Source organism: Parambassis ranga, chromosome 22 (genome assembly GCF_900634625.1).
Source record: "Parambassis ranga chromosome 22, fParRan2.1, whole genome shotgun sequence".
NCBI lineage: Eukaryota > Metazoa > Chordata > Actinopteri > Ambassidae > Parambassis > Parambassis ranga.
This window is the reverse complement of record NC_041042.1, coordinates 11,972,398-11,995,202: the sequence shown is the minus strand read 5'-3', so window position 1 is coordinate 11,995,202 and position 22,805 is coordinate 11,972,398. Positions and strand designations below refer to the sequence as shown.

The window sequence follows — 22,805 nt, the reverse complement described above, 5'->3', positions numbered from 1 at the left end:
AATGTTTAAATGAAAATAATAATTATATGGACTGTCATAGAGAGTAATATCCTCACATAATGTTCTATTAGGGTCTGACCAGGGTCCTCTAACAGTTGTCCTGAAGTTAAAAGAAAAACACAGTATCTTCACATAAATTTGACCCGCAATTTGTTTTCACAGGTATGCCGCTCAACATCCCAGCCCCTCCACCAGCATGTGTTTCAGAAAAGCAGGAGAATGATGTGATCAATGCCATCCTAAAACAGAGTGCTGCTGAGCGGGAGTTTGTTATTTATGTGCGTTTTGTCTGTATTTATTTGAGTGAAAGCATGTGCAGAACCAGCATTATATATAGATTTGCTATTACTACATAACAGCTTTTTTAGGTTCAGAACATCTCTTGAAGTGTTGCCATGAACTTTCTGTACTCTTAGTTCCTCAAATCTAATCACATGTTTTCATTTTTCTGAAATGAATAAATGTTGCAGAGAGGTGAGGAGCTTAACATGAGAGCAGTGCAGCAGACAGAACCAGATACTCAGACACCACAGTCAGCCTTCTACTACTGCAGACTACTGATCAACATACTGGGGCTCAACTCCTGGGAGAAGAGGTGAGATCGAGCTCATGTTTTAAAGAAAGAATTTTTTGTTTGCTTTTCTTCTGTCACTTCTTAACATCACTGCGTGTGCTAAATTTATATTCTTCAGTTTACTTTTACGGAGATCTCATTCTGTCTAAAAAACGGCTAAAAAAAGGTGTTTTATTTTATCATTTATGTCACAACGTTTTCATTCTTTACCCCTAAAATGGAGTAGATGAGGGGGGGGGGGGTCTACTAAGAGACATTTTTTTTTTGTTACTGTAAGCCGGGCATAGGATGTCTTTTATGGGTTTTGTCTCTCCTAGAACAAACTAAATGCAAATGGTACAAAAAAATTCTAATTCAGCTAAGTATTTTGTGCTCATTATACACCTTGTTTTCCCATTCATATGGCACAGCATTTCATCTTCTCAATGACTCTGGGCTAAAATGCACAATGTCGGGGTATCACTTTAAATGTGTCTGGCCAGCTAATGGACACTCGTGGCTCTTTATACTTTATCCAGGGAATTACACTTTCTGCATTCAGCCTGTACAATAGAGTTCTTAACACACTGCTTGTGTGGGTATATGTGTGTGTAAGAGTGTGTGATAATGAGTATAATGCTCTATTGATCAAACTCAGCCCATTTAGAGTTAGAATAAAAGGCAATAGTTGAAGAAGAGAATGATAGAGGGTGAAGTGGCAAATCAGAAAACAGGATGAATAAGGCACATGTAGATATAGACAGAGTGATAAACAAAAAAAAAAGACATACAGCCAGCATAGGTGAGTAAAAATGGAGGAAAAAGGGTAAAAGCTCAAGAAACCTGGATGGAGGAAAGGAGTATAGACAGATAAGGGTGAAAGAATAGAAGAGGTCATCTAATCATCTGTTATTGTCCCCTTATGTCTCTCCAGGTATTCATATGGGGCATTACAGACACTAAGATACTGACAGTGACACATGTGTGTGCATGTGTGTCCTCTTTTATGCTTTTCCCTATAATCCAGGGTGTAAATGGAGTCTTTGAGAGCAGAGAATGAGGCCATTACCAAGTATCAGTTTAATAAAGAGCAAATTGCTGTCTCTCTCTCCTCTTTATCTCCTGCTCTTTCTCTCTTTTTTTCTGTCACTAAGAGTGAAAAGAATGACGTGTCATTATCAGTCCACTCCAAGCTGCGCTGCTTGAGTCTCGGTTTTACATTAGCAGTGCAGAGGTTGCTGGCTGGTCGCTGGGACAGATTTCCAATGGTCTCTGTACAAACTATTCCGCGTGAAAGATTTTTGTTTTCATTAAAAAAGGCCCTTGTCCTTTTCTGTTGGAAATAGTAATGACAAGCCCTGGTCAATGTGAGCGGCTTTTGCTCATTCATATTACAGTGATAACTACCTAGTGATCCATATTTGTAATGCCGTGGGTCGAGCTGCGAGTATACCTGCCGCTCCAGCTCAACAAACTTTTTTGCATTTAAGGATGATGCCAGTATTTTCAAATGTGTGCCCAAAATACAAAAATGTTTAGAATTGGGTCTGAGAAAATTCTGTAACTGACAAAACATAGATCTTGTGAGAGGTGAGTTTTTGCAGGAAGACAATAGTGTAAATTTGTGTGAGGTTCTTTTGTGAATAAACTCTTGTTTTATTTTGCGGTTATTGTTTTTATTTTTTATTTTTTTTTTATTTTTTCTGTGACAAAAACTGGCAACTGACCACTTAGCAGAAACAGGTGTAGCTCTTCAACAGTGATTCCTAATTTGTTCACTTGTGTCTTACAGGAGTAACTTTCATTTACTGAGGAAGAATGAGAAGTTACTGCGAGAGCTGAAGAATCTAGACTCACGGCAGTGGTGAGAAAATAATTAAAGTCAAGCACCTCTTGACTTTAAGTACTTCATTTTTTTTTTTCAATCGGTTTTTAGTCAGCTCATGGTTTGATATGCTTGTGTGTTGCTGCTTTTACAATCCATTTCTGGTGTGTGGCTCATCATTGTTATTTTCTTTCATTTTCTTGTAGTCGAGAGACCCATAAAATAGCAGTATTTTACGTGGCTGAAGGCCAGGAAGACAAACACTCCATACTAACAAACACAGCCGGCAGCCAGGCCTACGAAGACTTTGTCTCTGGACTGGGCTGGGAGGTAAGGTTTTTTAATCCACTGAATAAAATTGAACAGATAAAATCAATCCCTTACTCTCAGTGGTAACATAGGTTGTCTTTTGTAATGTGTTGGCATCCTTGATTAGCTATTGTTATTGTTGACATGAGACTTGTCAAAAAGTGCGTTCTATGTGTTTTTAGGTGGACCTCACCACTCACTGTGGCTTCATGGGAGGCCTTCAAAGAAATCGCAGTACAGGGCTGACCACGCCTTATTATGCCACTTCCACTACTGAGGTCATCTACCATGTGTCCACCCGCATGCCTCACGACCAGGATCACAATCTCACCAAGAAGGTAACGCAATACATCGACTTGTAGCAATTCAAAATTGGCTGATTCACTTAACAGTTAGGAGAAAACTTACAATAATTATGAATATAAGCATTTTTTTTCTTCTTTTATTTTTGTGTGAGGACAAGTGTTTGCCTTTTCACTCGTTGCCTGAATGTGACATTGCAAATGACCTGTCTGTGCGTGTCAGTGTTTCTGCACCACACCGTTTCCAATAAAGCAGTAGCGTCTGTGTTTGTGCGCGGGGTGTGCTTGTATCAGTGTCTAAGCAGACGGGTTTATTGTATATGTCTGTGTATTTGTGTGTGTGTGTGTGCACACCTGTCAACCCCCAGGCACTGGGTGCTCTGCACATGGCCATAATGTCCCTTTAATCAGATCATACTTCCTGCTTCTCAGCCTATCACATCGCTTTAGGCACCTGATTGGATTATCAGCGCCTGGTCCGACACCATCCGTCTCCCTGATCAGCTGATGGCCCCATCAAACATGCATAGTCGCACACATACACACACACAGACTATAAATCTGTTTAACCTGATACAAGCGCACATCCACAAAGGCTTTTGTTCACATCAGTCTGCACAAATAACCACACAACTATAAATTTGTGTTAATGTTGGACGAAGAGGCACACATGCTGGTTAGTGAGCACACAGATACACGCAGTTTGGCGAACGTGTCCACAAAGAGGTTATACTGACAGACGCATATGTCCATACTGGCAGTCATTTATCATCTATCTGGTAGCCACACACACAAACACACACATCGAGTGTTTATTCTATTGCAGGGCAGTTGTCCAGCTCTTCCTCTTTGCAGTGTGCTCTGTTCCCTCTCATACCACATCTGCTCAAAACATGATTAAAAGGATTACAGCTGCATTACAACAACTGATTGTGGCATCAGAGATGACATCACTCTGATCTTCATCACTGACATATTTTTTTTTAAAAAGTGATACAGCTCAGAGAAACTCAGCAGACAGTGAGACTCCACTCTGCCTTAGACCGTGTCACCTAATTGTACAAAAATATGACATGAACCCCATAACTCTCACCAAGCAATAATGGATGAACCCATCATATCACTGTGAGTTGTATCTTGCTGCGGAAAGATTTATTTTGAGAAGAACTTCTGGAATATTTCAACTTAATGTATTAGTAGTCAGAATATATCAGTTTATGTATCTGGTCAGGTTAATTAAGCCTATAACTCTGGGCAGTCAGGTAAATCCAAGTCTTGTCATTATGGCAAGTAGGTGAAGTCATCTCCAAACTTGATGAATAAGGATACTCCTTCTCAACTTCCATAGGCTTCCATATTCATTTATGTGTGTGCACATACAAAATGACTTTTAATTGTAATGCCTTGAACGAGGTGAACAAACTTGTCTGTATTTAAATCAATTTAAAAATCCTGTCAAAGTCAAAATATACAACTGAATGTAGTTAAAACTCACCTGGAAGGAAGGAAATCCCTTCGATGTGTTTGTCTCAGGGCCAAGGCCAAGACTGACATCCAGGGAAGGTGTGACACCCCAGACAAGTAGAGAGATGTCTGTGTGGGGTGGGGGTGGGGGTGGGGTGATGTGGAGAGGTGTGTGTATGTTGGCAGGCATCAAGGTTAATGACTAAGCTGTCACTAGCCCTGACTGTAGCCCACTGAATGAATGTGAAACACACACACACACACACACACACACACACACACACACACACACATAATCCCATCTGTCTTCTAGACCATACTCCATTTTCCAGGGCTTCGCTCTGTCTTGTTGTCTACTTTCCATCTTCACATGCTCACTCCATCAAGCTCAGGGCCAAATATACCACGTACACACCCAAAATCCAAAAGCCTTGTTTTTATGATGGATACAGTCTATCCCAACTAATGTATATGTGTTTTGTTGGCATTGACCCTTTTGTTGTTTATGCTGTAAGAATAATATGAAATGTTTATTCAGTGTCAGTATTAACTTTTTTTCTGTCTGCCCTCCCCCCATCCAGCTTAGACACCTTGGCAACGACGAAGTCCACATTGTTTGGTCAGAACATTCAAGAGACTACCGTCGGGGGATCATCCCCACTGAGTTTGGAGACGTGCTAATCATAATCTACCCCATGAAGAACCACATGTACTCCATCCATATACTCAAAAAGCCAGAGGTACACACAGTTCTCATCTCAGTGACTCACATGCCATTATCCAGTGTCTTTACATGCCAGTATTTTCCCAGAATCCTTCAGCATTTTGAAACAGCAGGACACTGTAAGCCATCATTCAAACCTGGAATGACAATTAACCCCCTTCTGGGCTAATGAGTAATAACTATACATGTAACCTTTTGTGGAACTATAATTGTAGTTGGAAGCATTGAGCAATCCGAGAAATCTGTTTCATGACGGTTGCATGATTCTGTGGGTGGAAGTGTACTCTGAGTGTTTTTTTTCCTATACTTCTCTGTGATATTATTTTCCCTTTAGAATTAATTGTAGTGACCAATCCCTTAAATTTCTCATACCATTAGACCAAGGGCCTGTAAAACCATCATATTTCCTTTGCATTATTGATAAATTCAAGTCAAATCAAGTCCAGTACTTAGTCTGAGGTGCAATTGGAAGTGCTAGAAAAATGTAATTGAATCACAGCTAAGAATTTTAATCTACTTCTGTATTGATAAAAGAGTCACAGCTCTATATGGATGCTGGAGCCTTTGCATTTCATGCATGTCAAGAGTCTAAAAGTTAGCTAGGAATAAAATCATCAGTGTTTTGGTACATAATTTTATGCTTCCTACCAGATCACACAGATATGTATCCAGGCTGACTAACAATCCTAGAGAGAATCTTGCCCCAAGTCTTGCTGGCCTGGTTAATGTATCCGTCTAAAACACACAGACATTAATACCACAGCACTGATGGCATAACTCTATTTCAAACAAGACCTAACACAATAAAATGCTGCTTTTTCTCTATGACATAGATACCACAGCACTAATAACATAATCATATTGTCTTTCATTCATTCTACAAGGAAAAATATTGAATTATCATGAATCCAAAAACAAGTTAGATAAGATATTCCCTTTGTTGTTGTCTTGAAAGCACATGGATTCAGCTTTAGAGCGCAGGGCTTGGAGACCTGGTCTACAAATAAACCCAATAAAAAGCCTAACATTATTCTCTTTGTTGGATTCCACAAGCAAAGTATTGAATTAAGTCAGTAAGCCATAGCCTGAATCAAATATTAAATCATTAAAAAAATCTCTTGTGTCAATCATTACTTGTCAGACTTGGTTCACTAAAACTCAGAAGGCTCCTAGAGATTGTTCTTGTTCATTACATCTGCTTTTTGTTATTCCTTGAAATACTTCCATCAGAAGTGAATGAATACTTTCCTAAACATCTTTATATGCGTCCTGTGTACTTGTTTTGTTCTCTGTAGGTGCCGTTCTTTGGTCCACTGTTTGATGGTGCCATAGTGGACATGAAGATTTTACCCACCATGGTCAGAGCTACAGCGATCAATGCAAGTCGAGCTCTTAAATCCCTCATTCCTCTGTACCAGAACTTGTATCCTTTTAAGACTTCAGTACTCAAAGTGTGAAAATTTGGGATCTGACAGTAAGTCGTTGAAACATTTCTTTTCATTTGAGCGCCTTCTCTCTTTTGTTGTTTGTATAGCAGTACCCATTTCATTGATTTATTTTCTGTGGATTATATCCTAGAAACTCTCGATTCTCTGTCTGATGCTGATAGTGACTCTGTTGGCCCAAATCCGTGTACCAAAAAAGTACTTCCCCTTTAAAAAGTATTTTCTACAGATATACTTTTATCTAAAATCCTGATTGTCACTTTGTCTTGTGCTCTCTGAAATCCTGACACGGGTATGTGTGAGTGAGGATGTTGGTTATCGCTCAACTCAAGGATTAAGAATAGCAAATCAATGTTCAGTGTAGTTTGGCTTTCAGAATGTAAGAGGGTGATGGAGCTGGGTTTAGTTGACTCCAAAGTGCTATATATCAAGTGTGCGTGTTTGCCGTGCACAGAGAGAGAGAGAGAGAGAGAGTGTGGGGATTCATGCTTGATGTGTGCAGGAGAGAAAGAGAGACAGACAGACAGGTGTGTGTACAGTCTGTCTGCTTGATCTGATGCGATGGTAGTTTGTTTGGAAGAAGCTCAGCAGTCAATACTTATTGATGACTCTCCTCTCCTGTGCTGTTTCTAAACGAGGGGCTTTGCTCTCTGGTCTCAGACACACACTGTCACACACATCCATCCACGCACACTCAAACACACCTGAGTACCCCTGCATAGACACGCAATGCAAGAGAGTTCCACATAAAGACATGCAGATTAATGCAGTTGTTTATAAAGACACACACACAGAGAAACAGTGCAGTTTTTGTGTTTCCTCAAACATATTCTTAGTCCTGCTTTTTTCATCTTTTCCTCTCGTCTGTGTGTGAAGAAGTAATAAACATGGTGGTGGTGACACTAGGCAAAAGGATGGTAGAAGCATGGTGAGATGAGGGGAAGGGGGAGGTTGAAGAAGCCAGTTTGCTCTGCCACATCCACCTGCAAGACATAGATGGAGAGATTGTTAGGCTCAGTGTGAGGCTGTAGTTCTAAGATAACACCCGTGACCCCTTTGTGTTGAGTCCAGCAATCTTGAGGGTGTGTGCAGACTTGCAGAAATCTTTGCAAATGCGTTTGTTTCTTTTCCTATGTTTCTATGCGTGGTTGTGCACATTCTTGTATGTTCTTACTGTATATATATATGTGTGTGTGTGCCCATGTTCAAGTGATGACACATGTCACAAATGCTTGTCTTTGGGGGTGTGCGAGTGTGAGTGTCCTGGTGTGTATCGATTGGTGGTAGCAGCAGGTCGATGTCTCTGGCAGGCTGAATTACAGTAATCAGTCATTATTGACTCCCCATTTCTCTGCTACACACACCGCCTGTCTCTCCACCGCTCCCTCCTTTTTCTTCCCTCCACTTCTGTCATTCTTTTTCTTTCGTGTTTTCTCTCGAACACCCCGGCTCTGTATTTTTGATTTTTCATCCCCGTGCATCTTGATGTGCAGTGTTTTATCTGCTCCTGGCTTCTATCACTTTGTGGTCCTCATCATCATTTCTCCATCTCTGTCCTTAATTCTGTCCATGTATTGTCTCTCTTGTCTCTGTAATTTTTATCTCAGTATATATTTTTCTTCTTTCTCTGTTATATTATCTGTTTTTTGTCTTGTTCATATTTATTATTTACTTGTCTCTCTCCATTCATCTTTGTACTTCTGTGAGATCCAACCTAATTTAAACACAGTACTTCAATCAACATGCAAGAGTTTGTGAATTTCTAGGGCAGCACAAGCTGGTAGAATTTTTGATTGGAGATAAAATAGGTTCAGTTTTCACTCAATTTTGACTTTAAATCAGACTATTTCTGAATTGATTTGAGGTCCAGCTAGATTAAAAAGAAGAAATAACAATGTGAAGCTTTGCATCAAATATATGGCATTGCTGGCTAGCCTATTTTTTAGCATTAGTGTTTTATCCTTATTAGGTCCAACCCCAGCATGATCTGCTGACTTTCAGTGGTCAGTGTGTGAAGTACACAACATTTTGGTGGCATACCTGTTAGAGAGGGAACCACTCACCATTATACATCTACTGCTTACATTGGTCTGGTGGTCTCACACATAATCTAATGCAGAGCTGTATGGATACGTATAATGAATAACATTTACCGGATATTCCTGGAGATTAGAGCACATAGTACACACAAGTCTTGGATTCAATTGTGTGGGAATGTCCTCAAGTGCTCCACTAAGCTGTGTGACTGTCTGATTCGAGTGCTGCATTATAACATCACAGGACCTCACTGAGGGGCTGCACAGGAGCAAATGCAGGAACAGACACGAAGATTCAGGGTAAAGTGTGTCGGTGGTAACTGGCATTCTTCTTACTTCTTTCTGTCTCTCTGTTGTCTTCTTCCCTCCCTCTGTCTCACTCTGTCTCTCTCTGTTGGCCCTCAGGGCAGTCCATCTGCCTTTTCTCTCTCTCTTTCTCTGATCTTTCATTCACCATAACTAGAGCCATCCAAAAGCACACAACACTCACACAGAGTGCCAGGCTGCTGGGGCAGCTGTGTGTAAGCACAGCTCTATCTCACATATCAGCTCATTGCAGCAAGAAAAGCAGTCCAAGACTCCCCACATGCACGCGCATGCAACCTTTACTACTTCCACATTAGCTAGCAAATTTATCTGCCTTCCAGTGACTTGTACACAGCAGCTTTTCTCGTAAAGGGGACCAGATGAAAGTAAGGAGCACATTGAACTTAATGCTGCATATAAGGCATATCTGAAAAATTGTCACTTTAATATATTTTCTACTTTATTGCTATAGAAATTCAGTCTTAAAGGCCTGTGAAAATAAAGTTTCAAATGATGATAAATCAAAACTTTTTGAAGAGTGTTATGACTGCAGGTTCTCTAAGCAGACTCACAGTGGACTCTTTGAACACATTGGTTAAGGATCACCTTGCGGTATCTGCTACAGCTGCTCTACCATCTGATATTAGTGTGTGTGTACCCGCGCACGTGCAAGAGAGAGAGAGATGAGTTTGACAGACATTTGTCTGTATCGCATTGCTGTTTGTGTGTGATGTTGGTCTTCTTGTGTGTGTGTGTGTGTGTATGTGGCTGTCCTCCACCTGCTCCTGGGTGATTGTGGTTCTGGGGAACAATGTTGGAGAGAAACTAAGCTGCTACACACAGACACATCCACTCTGCCAGCAAGTGTTTATGTGTGGATGAATTTTCAAATGTATATCATGTATTCATTTACGCTTGTGCACTTCATGGTGTTTATGTTGCATGTGTATATATTTCACTCTTGAGATTAGAGCTTTTGTGTGTGTTTGTGCATGTGGGACATCCCCTCTAGTAGTTGATTGGCAGAGATAGCCGCACTGAGTCTGGGGTCAGCATATGGCCCAGTGTGATAGCGATGCTGTGTTTGTGCGTGCATGTGTGTGTCATTGCCTTTCCCTCTCTTTCACACAGTGTTCCCAGTGAAATGATGGCAGCTCTGGGCATGTAGCGCTATTATCCCCCATATCCACACACGCACACACACACACACACCAAGGACAGCCAAACGCCTAGCGGCCTGCCTGGCTTCTCTTTGCCAGCTCCCACAATAGAGCCTATTGTCCCACTAAGGCTACAATCTGCTGTGTGTGACAAGGAGTGTGTGTGTATCTCACTATGGTAGAAAGGTGAGGGCAAAACCTTACAAATTGAAGACATTTTATTATTGCTTGATGCTGAAATGGGGTCATGGTGTCTTTAACCCCCCATAGGCTCCACAGTACCCACCCAAAATGGAAGGAGAGTTTGCTGTCCATAGTCAAATTAACAAATATATGTGACATATACATGATCACTGCTGATGGCTCTTTAACACTTTTTCTTCTTTTTTTCTTTTTTCTGTGACATTATGACTGACAAAGGCTAAATTGACCTGCACCTCAAATTTATTTTACCCACCTGCTCCTCACTGAAAACTGTGCGCTCTTTGACAAATCAGCACCACACATCAAGTGGTGTTTAATGCACAAGTAAGATTAGGTTAAGGGTCTTTGGATTAGTGGGGTTAAGGGTGAGGAAATGAATATAAGGCAGTGTGTGAATGCATGTGGAGTGGGTGGTGATTGTGGTTAATTGTTTCCCGTTGGGTAGATGGAGGAAATGAAAAGAAACGGGGTGAGAAGGAGGGGTCATGGCTAATCTCTTCCAATTCTCCTTGGGGATGTGTGTGTGTGTCTGTGTGTGTGCACGTGTGATTCTTTCAGGATGTTAGTTTCAGAAGGCACATATTAGCTCGATGAGCTTTGACACTTGAAAGTGTACAGACATTACAGTTACAGTCTGCTCCGGTGTTTTAATTATATAAAGCTGTATTTCTATAGTTGTGCTCATTGTTAGCATTAGATAGAACATTAGAGGCTGAAATATTTAGTATTTTAAGTGAAATATGCGTGAATGTCTGCAAACATTTCAAGATAGTTTAGATTACAGTAGTAGCAAGTTTCAGAGAAGCAAAAAACATTTGATGTTTCTATTCAGCTCTGCCAGTGACCACAGATACATGCAAAAACATACACCGCAGTGTGACTAGTCCTAAGATAGAAGAGAAATTAATGATTAGTGAGGTGTATTACTCATGTTCTCTCATGTTTTTAGTCTAATTTCCAAAGTATATGATTCATGTCACGACTGAGCAAGCTGCCTGTCTTTGTGTGTGCACAAATACACACTTGGCACCGAGAGCTGTGCAGACACATGAGTTGAAGCCATCAGTGGCTTGATCACACCTTGTTGGAGCAGACCCCCCTCTGACTGGTAAACAAGTTAATCTGCTGTGTGTGTGTGTGTGTGTGTGTGTGTGTGTGTGTGTGAATGCACTTTGTGGCTGGCTGTGTGAATATAAGTATTTTTATGTGACAAGGTGTTTAAGATGCAGGGTGGGATCTCATGGTTGACCAAGACGAAGTGCAGCACAGCAAACAGTGTTTTCCAAACACTTGAGTTTAGTTAAAAAAAGAGACAGAAAGTGCAGAACAGTATGCATGAGCAGTGGTTATATTAATAAATAAGTGATGAATAAATAACCTCTTATCTAATATTAATTTGATTAGAAGAGTTAAATATAATAACGCTGCTAAAAGTTGCAAAATGAGAAAGTATTTGTATGTTTAGAGAACCAGTTTCATCTATTTTTTTTATTATCATTTGAGACTTTTTATAGCTGTTTTACAGCTGTGTACGTAACATTATCTACTCATTATTATCTTCAGTAATTTATTTAATCTTCAATTCAGTTGCCTGACTAATAATAGTTAAATTTATGATTTAAAGCAAGGTAAATCTGCAAATATTTACATTAAAGAAGCCAGAACTTTTCATGTTACAAGGAATCATATCTCTGTGTGTGTGGAGGGGGATTATCCTCCATAAGTGCCTGCAGATTAAAAACAGGATACATCTTCTTAATAAGAGAATTATTGTTGTGGCCTTGGTGACAATCACTGACACCCATACTGTGTGTGTGTTTGTGAGCATGGGTGTGTATGTGGCTGTTAAATAAAGCTTGTAATTGCACTGGCAGCTTTAGGGCTCCCCAGTGGTGACAGGGAGGAGGGCGAGTGTTTGCGTGTGTTCGTGTGTGTGCGTGCACACATGTCAAAGGGTGAAATAGTGGGGTGACAAGGGGCCAATTAATGTATCACGTCTGTTTTTCTCCTGCTTCTGCATTGGGTTAAAGAGCAGATGAATAGGGGCAAATACGATTTTGTCTGTGTGCGTGTCTTTCATGCACATCGTCCGCTAACAATACGTAGTGCATTAGACCGACCTATCTCTGTCCTCATCTTTGTCGTATGTGGACACACACACACTCGTAATGAAATCACAAAGCCTCCATATCATTGCTATCGCAGAAAGATATAAACCCATTAGCTTGTTCCTTTGGGCATGGACACACACACACACAGGTTTATCATTACACGCTGTAAAGCTTTTCCAATTGTATTATCCCTCTGATGTCCTTCTCTCTGTTGTCTGTTCCAATGCCTGGGGTGGAGAGGACAGATAGAGTGTGTGTGTGTGTGTAGGGGAGGAGATGTTGAGTGAGATACTGTTTGTGTTACTGAGAAGAGGTGTCTTTTAGACAAGCTTTAGAAAATTTGCAACTTGTCTTGTTATCATCATGCATATAGAAAGTCACCAATGGCTGATAATCCTCTGAACCTGTGTATCACTACACATACAACATACTTCTTGCAGGCACTAAATGTCCATAAAACTACAGTGCCCAGCTGCTGTATGAGTTCCTTCTGCATTTTTTTGAAATGTTATTTCTCTTCAGAAGAAGAGAAAAGGCAGGAAAGTCAAACAACACATTTTTAGGTTTGTGGAGCAAAATTAAGTTGAGCTCAATTATTTTTTGAAAGGCTGCATTCTAAGCCTTTATAATTTGATTCTGCTCTTGCCTATCATATAGACAAAGTTATTGGTATTAAACTTGTCAACTCATAACAGACTGGATTTTGCTTTTTTTAAGCATTTTTATTTAGCTTCTCTTACGGTAGTTTTCGGCATCATTGAAGATGATTTTTATCGCTTTTATCGTTGTTTTGTGACTCTTTGCACCTCTTGGGGTTTGTTTGTTTGTTTATTTATTTATTTATTTATTTATTTATTTATTTATTTATGGTTTGTCATCATCACAAAAAAAGCCTTTATACATGTGGAAAAATTGGATTTTTGTAGTTAAAATAACAATATTACTATAATCATTGTATTCATCATAAGCTCTCAGTAGGATCTATACATCCACAGCTACAGATTCATTCACATACTCTACAGACTCAACATAAAAACATTGTCATACATCCCAGCGGTGGGGCCGGCTCCTAATGCGCTAACAAGCTCCCTTTCTCCTCCCCTCGCCTCCTCTCCTCCTCCAGCCTCCCTCGGCCTCAAGTGATCGCAGGAGTCGAACATCGCTACAATGAACTGCACCACGGGAGAGAGAGAGGGAGAGAGAGGGAAGGGCTGAAATAGAGAAAGAGAGAGAAACACTTCACTCTCTCTACTTTTTTCAGCCACGCACAAGAAAATGAGTTTCTAGCTCCACACAAAGGAGGCTCTTTATCTGCCCCCTCTCTCTCTCCTTTCTGCCTTTCTCCCTCACCAGCTTTTTGTCCCACTCTTTCTCCCTTTTATAACTTTCCCTCTTTCTTTCCCGTTCTCTTGCGTGAAAGAGATATTTTTCTGCTAATGACTTAATAACAGCAGCCATCTGAAATTCAATTACAGTAGATTTCATATCTAGCACTGTCATTTGGATGAGTGATAGAGGCAGAGATGTCAGTCTTATTTTCTCTGACCTCAAACTACAAACCTTTGATACTTTTATGTACATTATACAGACAAACTAAATGTGAGATTGCTGCTTGTCATAGGATATATTTCAGTGTTCTCCACCTTTGCTAAGAGGTGATGTTAGTTATGTAAGTTTTGTATGTTATTTAGTCCCTTCTAAGGCTGCGTTTTTACAGCAGGGAGTTGGTGTTTGTGACACAGTGACATGAGGCCACAGGCAGAAACCCACACTGAGAGGAACAAAGAGGTGAAAAGAAGGCAGACACAGAACAAAAGTAAAGTGATGTTCCTGTCATTTATCTCAGCAGTGCTACAGCATCTCTCCCTCTTCTCCCTTTCTTTCCTGCAGGTGTCCTTTAAACCTTTTCACCTTCTCTGAAACAGCAGCCCTCAATACAACAGCTGCCTCACTCTTCTCCTCCCCCCCCACTGCTTCATAGAGCCACACATTAGTGAATATGATATGAAGATGATAAGGTGTTGTTTGCTGGAATATATAAAACCTTCTTTCTAATTGCATTGCATCCTCACACTTCAACCGCCACCCCTCGTACAAACACACATTCGCCAATAAAGGGAAGTGTGACGCTGGGGAGCGGGAAACAGGAAAAGGCAAACGGCGAGATCACATAGCGAGTCGGTGTGAGACTCACTGGCTTGACGCTCCGTGTGTGCCTGCTGCTCTTCTCTCGGCTCCCGCCGGGTTACGGACACGCACACAAACACACACTCGCACTTGTACTCACACTACATTGTGTTGTTACTTAAATATCCTCCTTCCCCTCTCACCTCCTCTGCAGGATTCTCAACCCTCTTCCTCTTCACCCTTGCTCTTTTCTGCCTTCTTTTGACAAGTTTTCTTCCACAGCATCTTGCTGTTTTTGCACCTCTAACCTTCCTCTCTCCCCCCATTCGTTCTCCGACTTGACCCCCCTCATTTCGCATCATTTTGTCAGTATGACGGTTTTTAAAACTAAGTTCAGGTTCTAAGTTTTTGTGCAGTTTGGAAAAAATGTTACACTTTGCCTGTGTGTCCTTTCTTCACCTCACCTATTTGCCAGCACTTTCCACTTTCATCTCCTTCCTTGTGCCAGCACACTTTAAAGGAGCCATATTGTTGTTATTATCATTGTCTCTAACTGAATCAGTTACCATTAGACCTGAATCTCTCCCCTTCTGAGGCCCATAGACTAGCTCTCTAACCCAATAGAAAACCCATGGGCGCTATTACAGATGGCTGACCCATTCACAATACACACACACACACACACACACACACTGAGCTACGAACACACAGATTTCATTCTGAAGATTCATTGGCCTAATCCCATCACACACTCAAACTGTAACACATGCACATTGAGCCTTTTCACAGCCAACCTCATCAAATACAGAAGCACAAACACTCTACTTGGAGCTCACTGAGGAAGCGGTAATACCATTGGGGGAGATGATGGGCCTGTATTGTGTGTTTGTGTGTGTCCAGGAGACGGTAACAGCTGCTTATAGCTGTCATTATGGTTGGATGTATGAGAAGGACTAAGGAAGAGAGGGTAAATGTCATTTTATCAATGAGATTATTTCTAAGAGACGGTCAGTTGAAGTCCTGGTTTCCATTTACGCTGCTCTCTGCTGCGTCGCTCAGCCTCTGTTTTAAATCCATTGCTGTAATAGGAAATGATAAAAGGTTTTTTGTTTTTTCGCCACAATATTCTCAATAGGTTTACATGCAAATAGACACGTGTAGGTTTGACCTGTGGTACAGGCATTGTCCAAATCAGCATTTTAATTATTTATTTTCTATTTGTCCATTCCTTTAATCTTTCTTTCGCTCTTTTTGTTTATCTGAGATCTCCCAGGTGCTTTGTAGTGAGCTGTGTGATGACATCAGATTAAGAATTCATCAGAGAGTTGTTAGAGGTTTAAATGTCTCTAGACAGTCTTGGCATACTGTAGCGGATAAAATGTAGATAATGAGTTTAAGTTCAACAACAACTCAAATGAATGTATCTGTATGAGACATGCAAATGTTTAAATGGTACAGGAAACTTCAGATAACCTAAGGTGAATTTAGACCAGAGCAAACCACACATGTTCACATCTTTCTGCCTTAACCTTTGAACTCAGCTATGAGGAGCGAGCCAGATACCTCGAAACCATTGTTCAAAACCACCAGGAGCCGACAACATTTGAGGATTACGCAGCTCGAGTCTACAGTCCTGCTCCCTGTACTCACCTGCCCTCTGACACAGGTAAGATTTGACATCTTTCCCTGTGAAAGCTCACCAGACAGATATTATGCCACGGCAGCAGCTAAACGTGTCAATCGCTACCAGGTTTTCTGCACAAGATCTGTATGAATGTTTAGAATTAATGAATGAATATAAACAAATATGTTTTTCTAGATGTGGTTAGATCCTCTACACAGCTGGCCAACACACACACACACACACACACAGGCACACACACAACTCGGTGTGATCCACAGTGTCACAGTATCTGACCAATTTTGTATCCAAAGCTGCACTCGCCTTTTTCTCTCTCCAGAGCATCTCTGAGGAATTAGCTGACATCTGATCAGTTGTAGACATGCACATGGGATTATATATGTAAAACTCTCATATGTATCCTGTTAGGTTTATCATACTGAGAATGATAGTGTGATGCAACCTGTTAAGTGTCATTTAAAATGGCTTCCTACCTTTTAATCTAATTATTTAGCGTAGCATTTATTTACAATAATTGAATTCTGCAGGTAAGCCGCACATTTCCTTTGTAACAATATGGTGAGGTGTGTATTAGTCACCTGTTGGTGTATAATGTAATAATCTGATAGAACACAGTGACATGATGTGACTGCGTGTTTGTATTTCTGTTGTTGTCCTGTTCAACATCTTACCAGCTAATATGCCAGAAATATTAATAATTATACTATGATTATCAACTGCTTTGAGGCTGAATAAAATCTGACACAAATGCTTCATTAAATTTTTTTTAATGGAATTTAAATGAATGTAGGCCGCTGTATTGGTTTGTGAGAAGTTTATATTCAGCCCCAAATGTCATTTCAGAACACAAGATCAGAACGTCAGCCTGTGCTCCTGCTTTTGCCCGATCAGAGTTCAGAATATATATATATATTTTCTTTGACAAATCTGGGCTGCATAATGATCTTGTGTTTTGAAATAAAGCCTGCTCAAATTACTGCAGCCCCCCCCTTCCCCCTCTTTCTCACAGGTACCCCTCCCTTAACAGCACAATGATCAAACGTTCTTCTCTCTTTCTGTTTCTCTTTAATTTCACCAACTTTATTTATTTTATTATTTATTTGATTTCCATTTTATATTTTTATTTATTTATTTTCTTTTTATTTTGGTTTATTATTTTTTTTTCTTTATTTTGTTTCCCTCCATCTTTTTTTGTTCCTCCCTCCTTTAGATCGTATTGTCTCGCTTGCCTATAGCTAAAAGGTAAGCCTGGTCACATGATGGACACACCCCGTTCTGATCAGTTCTTCCTACTGACATTTCAGTCTAACCTACTCTGCTCTCCTCTGATTCCTCCTATATGTTGTGTTTCTTCCTGTGTGTCTAAGCAGGTCTGCATGTTTTAACAGCAGCCTTCTCTTATTCTGTATCAGGAAGTGTCATTTTCCGCTCACCACTGAATGTAGTTTGTACTTCAGTCTAAATGACATTTCTTAAAAGCCAAACAGGGACTTTCCAGAGCTGGTATATAGCTCGCAACTTGTAATCTTTTGTCACCAGAGGCTCTATTTTTTCTATTTTATCTCTGTGGCCACTGGTGTAGTTTATTGTGCCACGTACCAAACTACATTCAGTAACATGATGAAAGTGAAACCTTCTTTTCTAACAATGTGAGACGTTCTCCTGTTTTGTGTGTTCACCCTTTCAGTAATTTTCATGATCCTTCTCTGATCTAACTTGCGATGTCTCACTGACCTGGTAAAACTTCACCTCTAACCTTCTTGTATCCTCCTCTCTTCCTGGTTTTGGGTATGATGTTGCACACTAGTACCACTCATGCACACACATGCACACACAAATAGGAGTGGATACTAAGTTGAGGCCTGCAGATACACAAACTGAATGCATACCTTAATATTAAACTAACATTTTGTTTCTTTTTTAAATAATATTTGTTTATTTTTTTATATTTAAATGCTGTAGTATACTGGGGATACACAACACTGAGCATCAAAGTTCATCTGTCTCGGTATCTGTGTTTACTTGTTTCTGTGTGTTTTTCCATCCTGTTGTATATTTTATTTACATGTGTGAGTACTTCTCTTTGCTGTTTTTACTCATTTTTTCCCCTATTTTCTTTTTCCATCCTTCCTTTACTCTTGGCTTCCTCCTTGATCCTGTCCTTTTTTCCGTTTCCCCCCTTTTCTCCTCTCTTTCCTCTTTTTCCTCTTTCCTTTCCCTCCTCTTGTCAGAAGTGCACAGTGTTATGTGTCTGATGGTTCCTAAACCACTAGACAGCTTTAACCTGCTCAGAGTGAAGGGGAAAGGTCTGAAGCAGAAGGTCCTTCATGCTAGCTGTGAATGGTACGCATTGTAGGCAGAAGGTTGAGGTGTGCGCTGAAATACATGCAGAGCTCAGAGAGCTCGGACAGCAGTTCAAATAGCTGTGAGGCGTTTTGCTTCTACAGCAGATATATTTAGAAAAAATGTGTGAAACAGTTGATATCAAAGAGGGTTTATTTGTTACAGTCTCAGTGGACCTCATGTGGAAAGACGTCTTAGGATTCAAAACCCATGTTTTCCAGTATTTGAATCTAGAGCCCCAGTGTCTGAATTTGATGTAATCGCAGTTCATCAGTGAGACATTTCAACATGACAATGACAGTATGTCATTAAACAACTAAATAGGAATCTGACTTGATTGTTTAGTACCTAGCTTTAGCATATGCAGGTAAGAAAGTTGCAAAAGATTTATATTTAACAAGTTTATAGGATCAGTTCATTAGCTTAGGCCTAATTTATCTTTGGTCAACATCAGACTGGTGCAGCCACAGAAAGTTGATTTCACTGAATATCATCATAAATATGTCTAGTGGTTTTAGGGAACCGACATGAACTCGTTTATAAAATAAAACCCGAGTGAATTGAGCTTGTGTAGACATTTGTTCTGCCCGTCTTTGTTGCTGTCTGCCTGTGTCTCTGTGTGTCCTTCACTCTGTCTGTCTTACCTGTAGGAATCTGTGCAGTCTTGTTCAGTAGATATTCATGGGGTGACATGGAATTTTCTTGTTGATCCTTCATCCTTTTCTGCTTATTTACCTCCACCCTCCCCCACCCATGTTTCCTTACATCCCCCTGCCTCCCCCTCCTCCTCCCCCTCCTCAGGCTCCTGCCTAGAGATTCTTCGGGGAGAAAGTCCGGCTCTTGGGGAGGCCGGGAGCGACTCGGCGTCCCCCATGTCTCCTCGGACTAGTAAAAGTCGTATGTCCATGAAGCTACGGCGCTCCTCTGGATCGGCCAACAAGACCTGAGCTTCCCAGATCACATTGCTGAGCCATAAAAGAACACGTCATATCATATATTAGGAAACAAAAGCTTTTGTTCAGTCGGTCGGAGGTGACGTAATCCTCTAAAAAAAAAATTTGGTCAGCTATCATATTAAAATCTACAAAAAGAAAAAAAAGTAATAAGCCTAAAGCGCTTCGGTGTGTTCCTGCTCCTTCAGCATGCTCCTTTTTTGACAGGACACTGGCCTTTTATGCCCAGAACACCCTGTCACAAACAACCAAAAATACGCATAGTATTCTGTAGACTAGAATAACTTTTAAAGTGCTGACAGCCAGTGTATATACCTGCAACTGTTTGCAAAGAGCAGTGCTGCAGCATGCTGATCTGTGCCATGGTGAGAGCAGCTGGAGTAGGTCAGCCTGAGCAGCTGAGTGTTCATTCATTCAAACAACCTGTGCCATGTTAGGAAGTGCACAAACGCCAGTGTAGCCAGGACCGCTATAAAAAAAAAAGAAAAAACAGCTTACATATGTGTGTGTGCCACATTATACACTCCTCCGCTAATATCCAGTGAGATCAAACATAACAAAGTAAAGCTTCTGTGTTGTGTCGTTTAATGTTGCTACGGGGAATCTGTATATTTGTACTATAGACAGTTTGCGTGTACAGACAGAAGCAGGATTTTTGATATAAGAAGCGTCAGGAGTGTTGCATGGAGATGATTAATTAAAAGTTTATTTTTGTTCTCGGTGCAGCATAGACCTGACAAGATTCAGTCTACGTCAAATGTAAATACAAATTAATTTGCTCACATAACGTATATTTGTTTATGTGGCATGCTTGGCAAGCCAAAAAAAAATGAGCCACACAAGAAAATCCCCAGCCTGATTATTATTATTATTATTTTTAATGGGACTGAATGTAAGCTGACTTCCTTTCTGAGTGGAGAGATGAGAACAGTGTTTGGGTGATTTATTTAGCGCTTTGTAAAAAAAAAAAATAATAACAAGCTGATCAGAGCACTTGTTACATTATATTTTGTCATTCATGCTGTAAAATGTGGACAAGCACTGATGTTCATTACATTTATTTTCTTCATTTTTTTTTAATAGACTGTAAATTGTGTTTTCGACTCAAACAAGAATGTTGCTGTATTTTTAGTCACTCTTATCATCTGAGGCAAGGAACCACGGCTTTCCTGTTGTTTTTTTGTCCCCTTGATTATATAAATATATAAATATTTCTGTATATCTATATATGAGTATAAATATATATATATAGTAGATATTTGGATATCTATAAGAATGTGTACAGTGTGAGGAAGCTTGTCGTGTGTGTATATAAAGTTATGTGAGAATAGCTGCCAAAGCCAAACTGTGGTTGGACCACACATTAAAAAAAAATGAAGCATAGGTAAACACTACAAGATTTTAACAGTTTCTCTTCCATTAACAGTTTGCACTTCTTTATTTTAGTCTAACCCTTTTCAGCAGATGTACTGAACCTTGGAACCACAGTGAGAATGTGGAAAAGCAAAGGAGAAGTGTGTGTGGGATGCTCTAAACATAGAGACAAACTAGCAGCACTGCAGATCTTTTGGGGGATTTACCTTCTAGTATTAAATGCTAGGTCTACTTTTCAGTATTTGGCACATAACTAAATGAGACGCAGTGTTTTCCTGTCTTTGCGTATTTTGACCCGTCCCCAGTCCCCAGATCTACTTGTCGGTAGAGGGGATCAGCGGGCAAATCACACTGACGAATTAGTTTGTACAGTTAAAAGTATTGCAGGTGTGTTTGATTTAAAGCACATTAGTAGCCCAAACAAAAACCACCTCTGAGTGAGGAAATTCTCTAAAAAAGTTTTTAGGGTTTTGCACATTGGAGTATTTCCTTTATCTGTTCCCAGATTGAGGCAGCATCTTAAGTGGCTGCTTCACTGCTCAAAGTTACTGTATTTTCTGTTACACCTTTGGTAAGTTCAGCCATAAATATAAAGAAGTACAGCTTTTTATTATTTTTTTAACCTTCTATTTTGGGTTTGAATTTTTTTAAACAGTGTAATATCAGGTTAGATTCATGCTCTGTTACGTTGCATGTTAAAGCTGAGGCCCTGTAAATTAATGGCTTGGATTGGGATATGGTCTATAGTGGGGCCCCCTGCTTGCACCCTGGGACTGATGCTGTATATATATATATATATATATATATATATATATATATATATATATATAGACTACATATCACTGACTGCTTTGCTTGGCTACATCCCATACTGTTATCCAGTATCTAAACCACACAGAAATACCTTGATGCTGCTGCTGTAGTGTTCAATTCAAAAGCTACTTACACAGGATGTAAATACTAATAAACTAATAAATGTTGTATTTTTGGCAATGAACTGTTTTGTTTAAAAACCAAAATTCTGCCTAAGTTACCCAAAGCCCTTCCAGCTTTGTAATAAAACACCCACACTGAGACGGTCTGTGTCACATACAAACTGTATTTCAGCTTTTTTTGTCCTAAATCTGACCACTGAATTCAGCAAAGGAAGGAAGGACCCTCCATGTTTGAGCTGCAGCAGCATAATCTGCCCCCTCACAATCAAATCTTTAGTGCCTGTGTCAGTAGACGCTCTGAACGGATACGGGTGCAGTTGTTGTCCATGTGTTAGTCTGGGACAAAGCTGATGTAACTACTGATTATACATACTGCATGACACCAGTTTCAGAACTAACTGCATGTTTTGACCAGCTGTTATCACCACACGTGCACACACTCCACAAACTGTTACTGTCAGACCTGTAGTATGTAAACACGTGTACTGTTCTGCTGCAGACACACAGTGTGGATGTGCTGCTGGAATTTGACAATAAATGATAAGTACCAATGACTTATTGATTCTTCTGCTGAATGTGTGCGTCAGCTTTAAAACAATAATAATTGCAGTACAGCATTACTCTGTTAGTATTTATTGACAGTCATTTAGAATAAATTTCACATCTAACCATATCAAAATAGGCCTCATAAAACCACAGTCACATTTTTTTTAGCATCATAAAGGCATTTAGCAAATATAAATAAATAACAGTACTCCATAACTGATTAGGACAAAGGACATTTTTACTAGCATTGCTAACATTAATTGTTCTGTAGAAAATATTTTATAGCTGAGAACTGGCACAGTTACTATAAAAGGCATGTTATGGTCTGATTGTTTTCTGTTTATTTATTGTACATTTATTTATTATTTATTATTGTCTTTGAAAAACAGGACATCAATTCTTTCTAGTTTTCAGGTTGAAGAAGGTCACTTTCCAAATGTGATTAC

The 22,805-nt window shown here is 40.0% G+C and overlaps 1 protein-coding gene across 6 annotated transcripts in view; it reads left to right on the top strand.

Moving 5' to 3' along the window:
- The window catches only part of ralgapa1 (Ral GTPase activating protein catalytic subunit alpha 1), a 45,595-nt gene extending 23,228 nt beyond the window's left edge, over positions 1–22,367 (top strand). For 5 of the 6 annotated variants that reach the window (XM_028396497.1, XM_028396502.1, XM_028396499.1 and 2 more), the window contains 9 exons: positions 163–278; positions 471–595; positions 2,346–2,417; positions 2,585–2,708; positions 2,870–3,025; positions 5,035–5,193; positions 6,473–6,600; positions 16,108–16,232; positions 19,353–22,367. In XM_028396497.1, coding sequence (XP_028252298.1) covers positions 163–278; positions 471–595; positions 2,346–2,417; positions 2,585–2,708; positions 2,870–3,025; positions 5,035–5,193; positions 6,473–6,600; positions 16,108–16,232; positions 19,353–19,498 — 1,151 coding nt within the window. In that variant the 3' untranslated portion in view covers positions 19,499–22,367. Of the gene's footprint in view, positions 1–162; positions 279–470; positions 596–2,345; positions 2,418–2,584; positions 2,709–2,869; positions 3,026–5,034; positions 5,194–6,472; positions 6,601–16,107; positions 16,233–17,418; positions 17,451–19,352 lie in introns of all 6 variants that reach the window. The other variant, XM_028396498.1, reaches the window with a different exon arrangement.
- Positions 22,368–22,805: the final 438 nt, after the last annotated feature.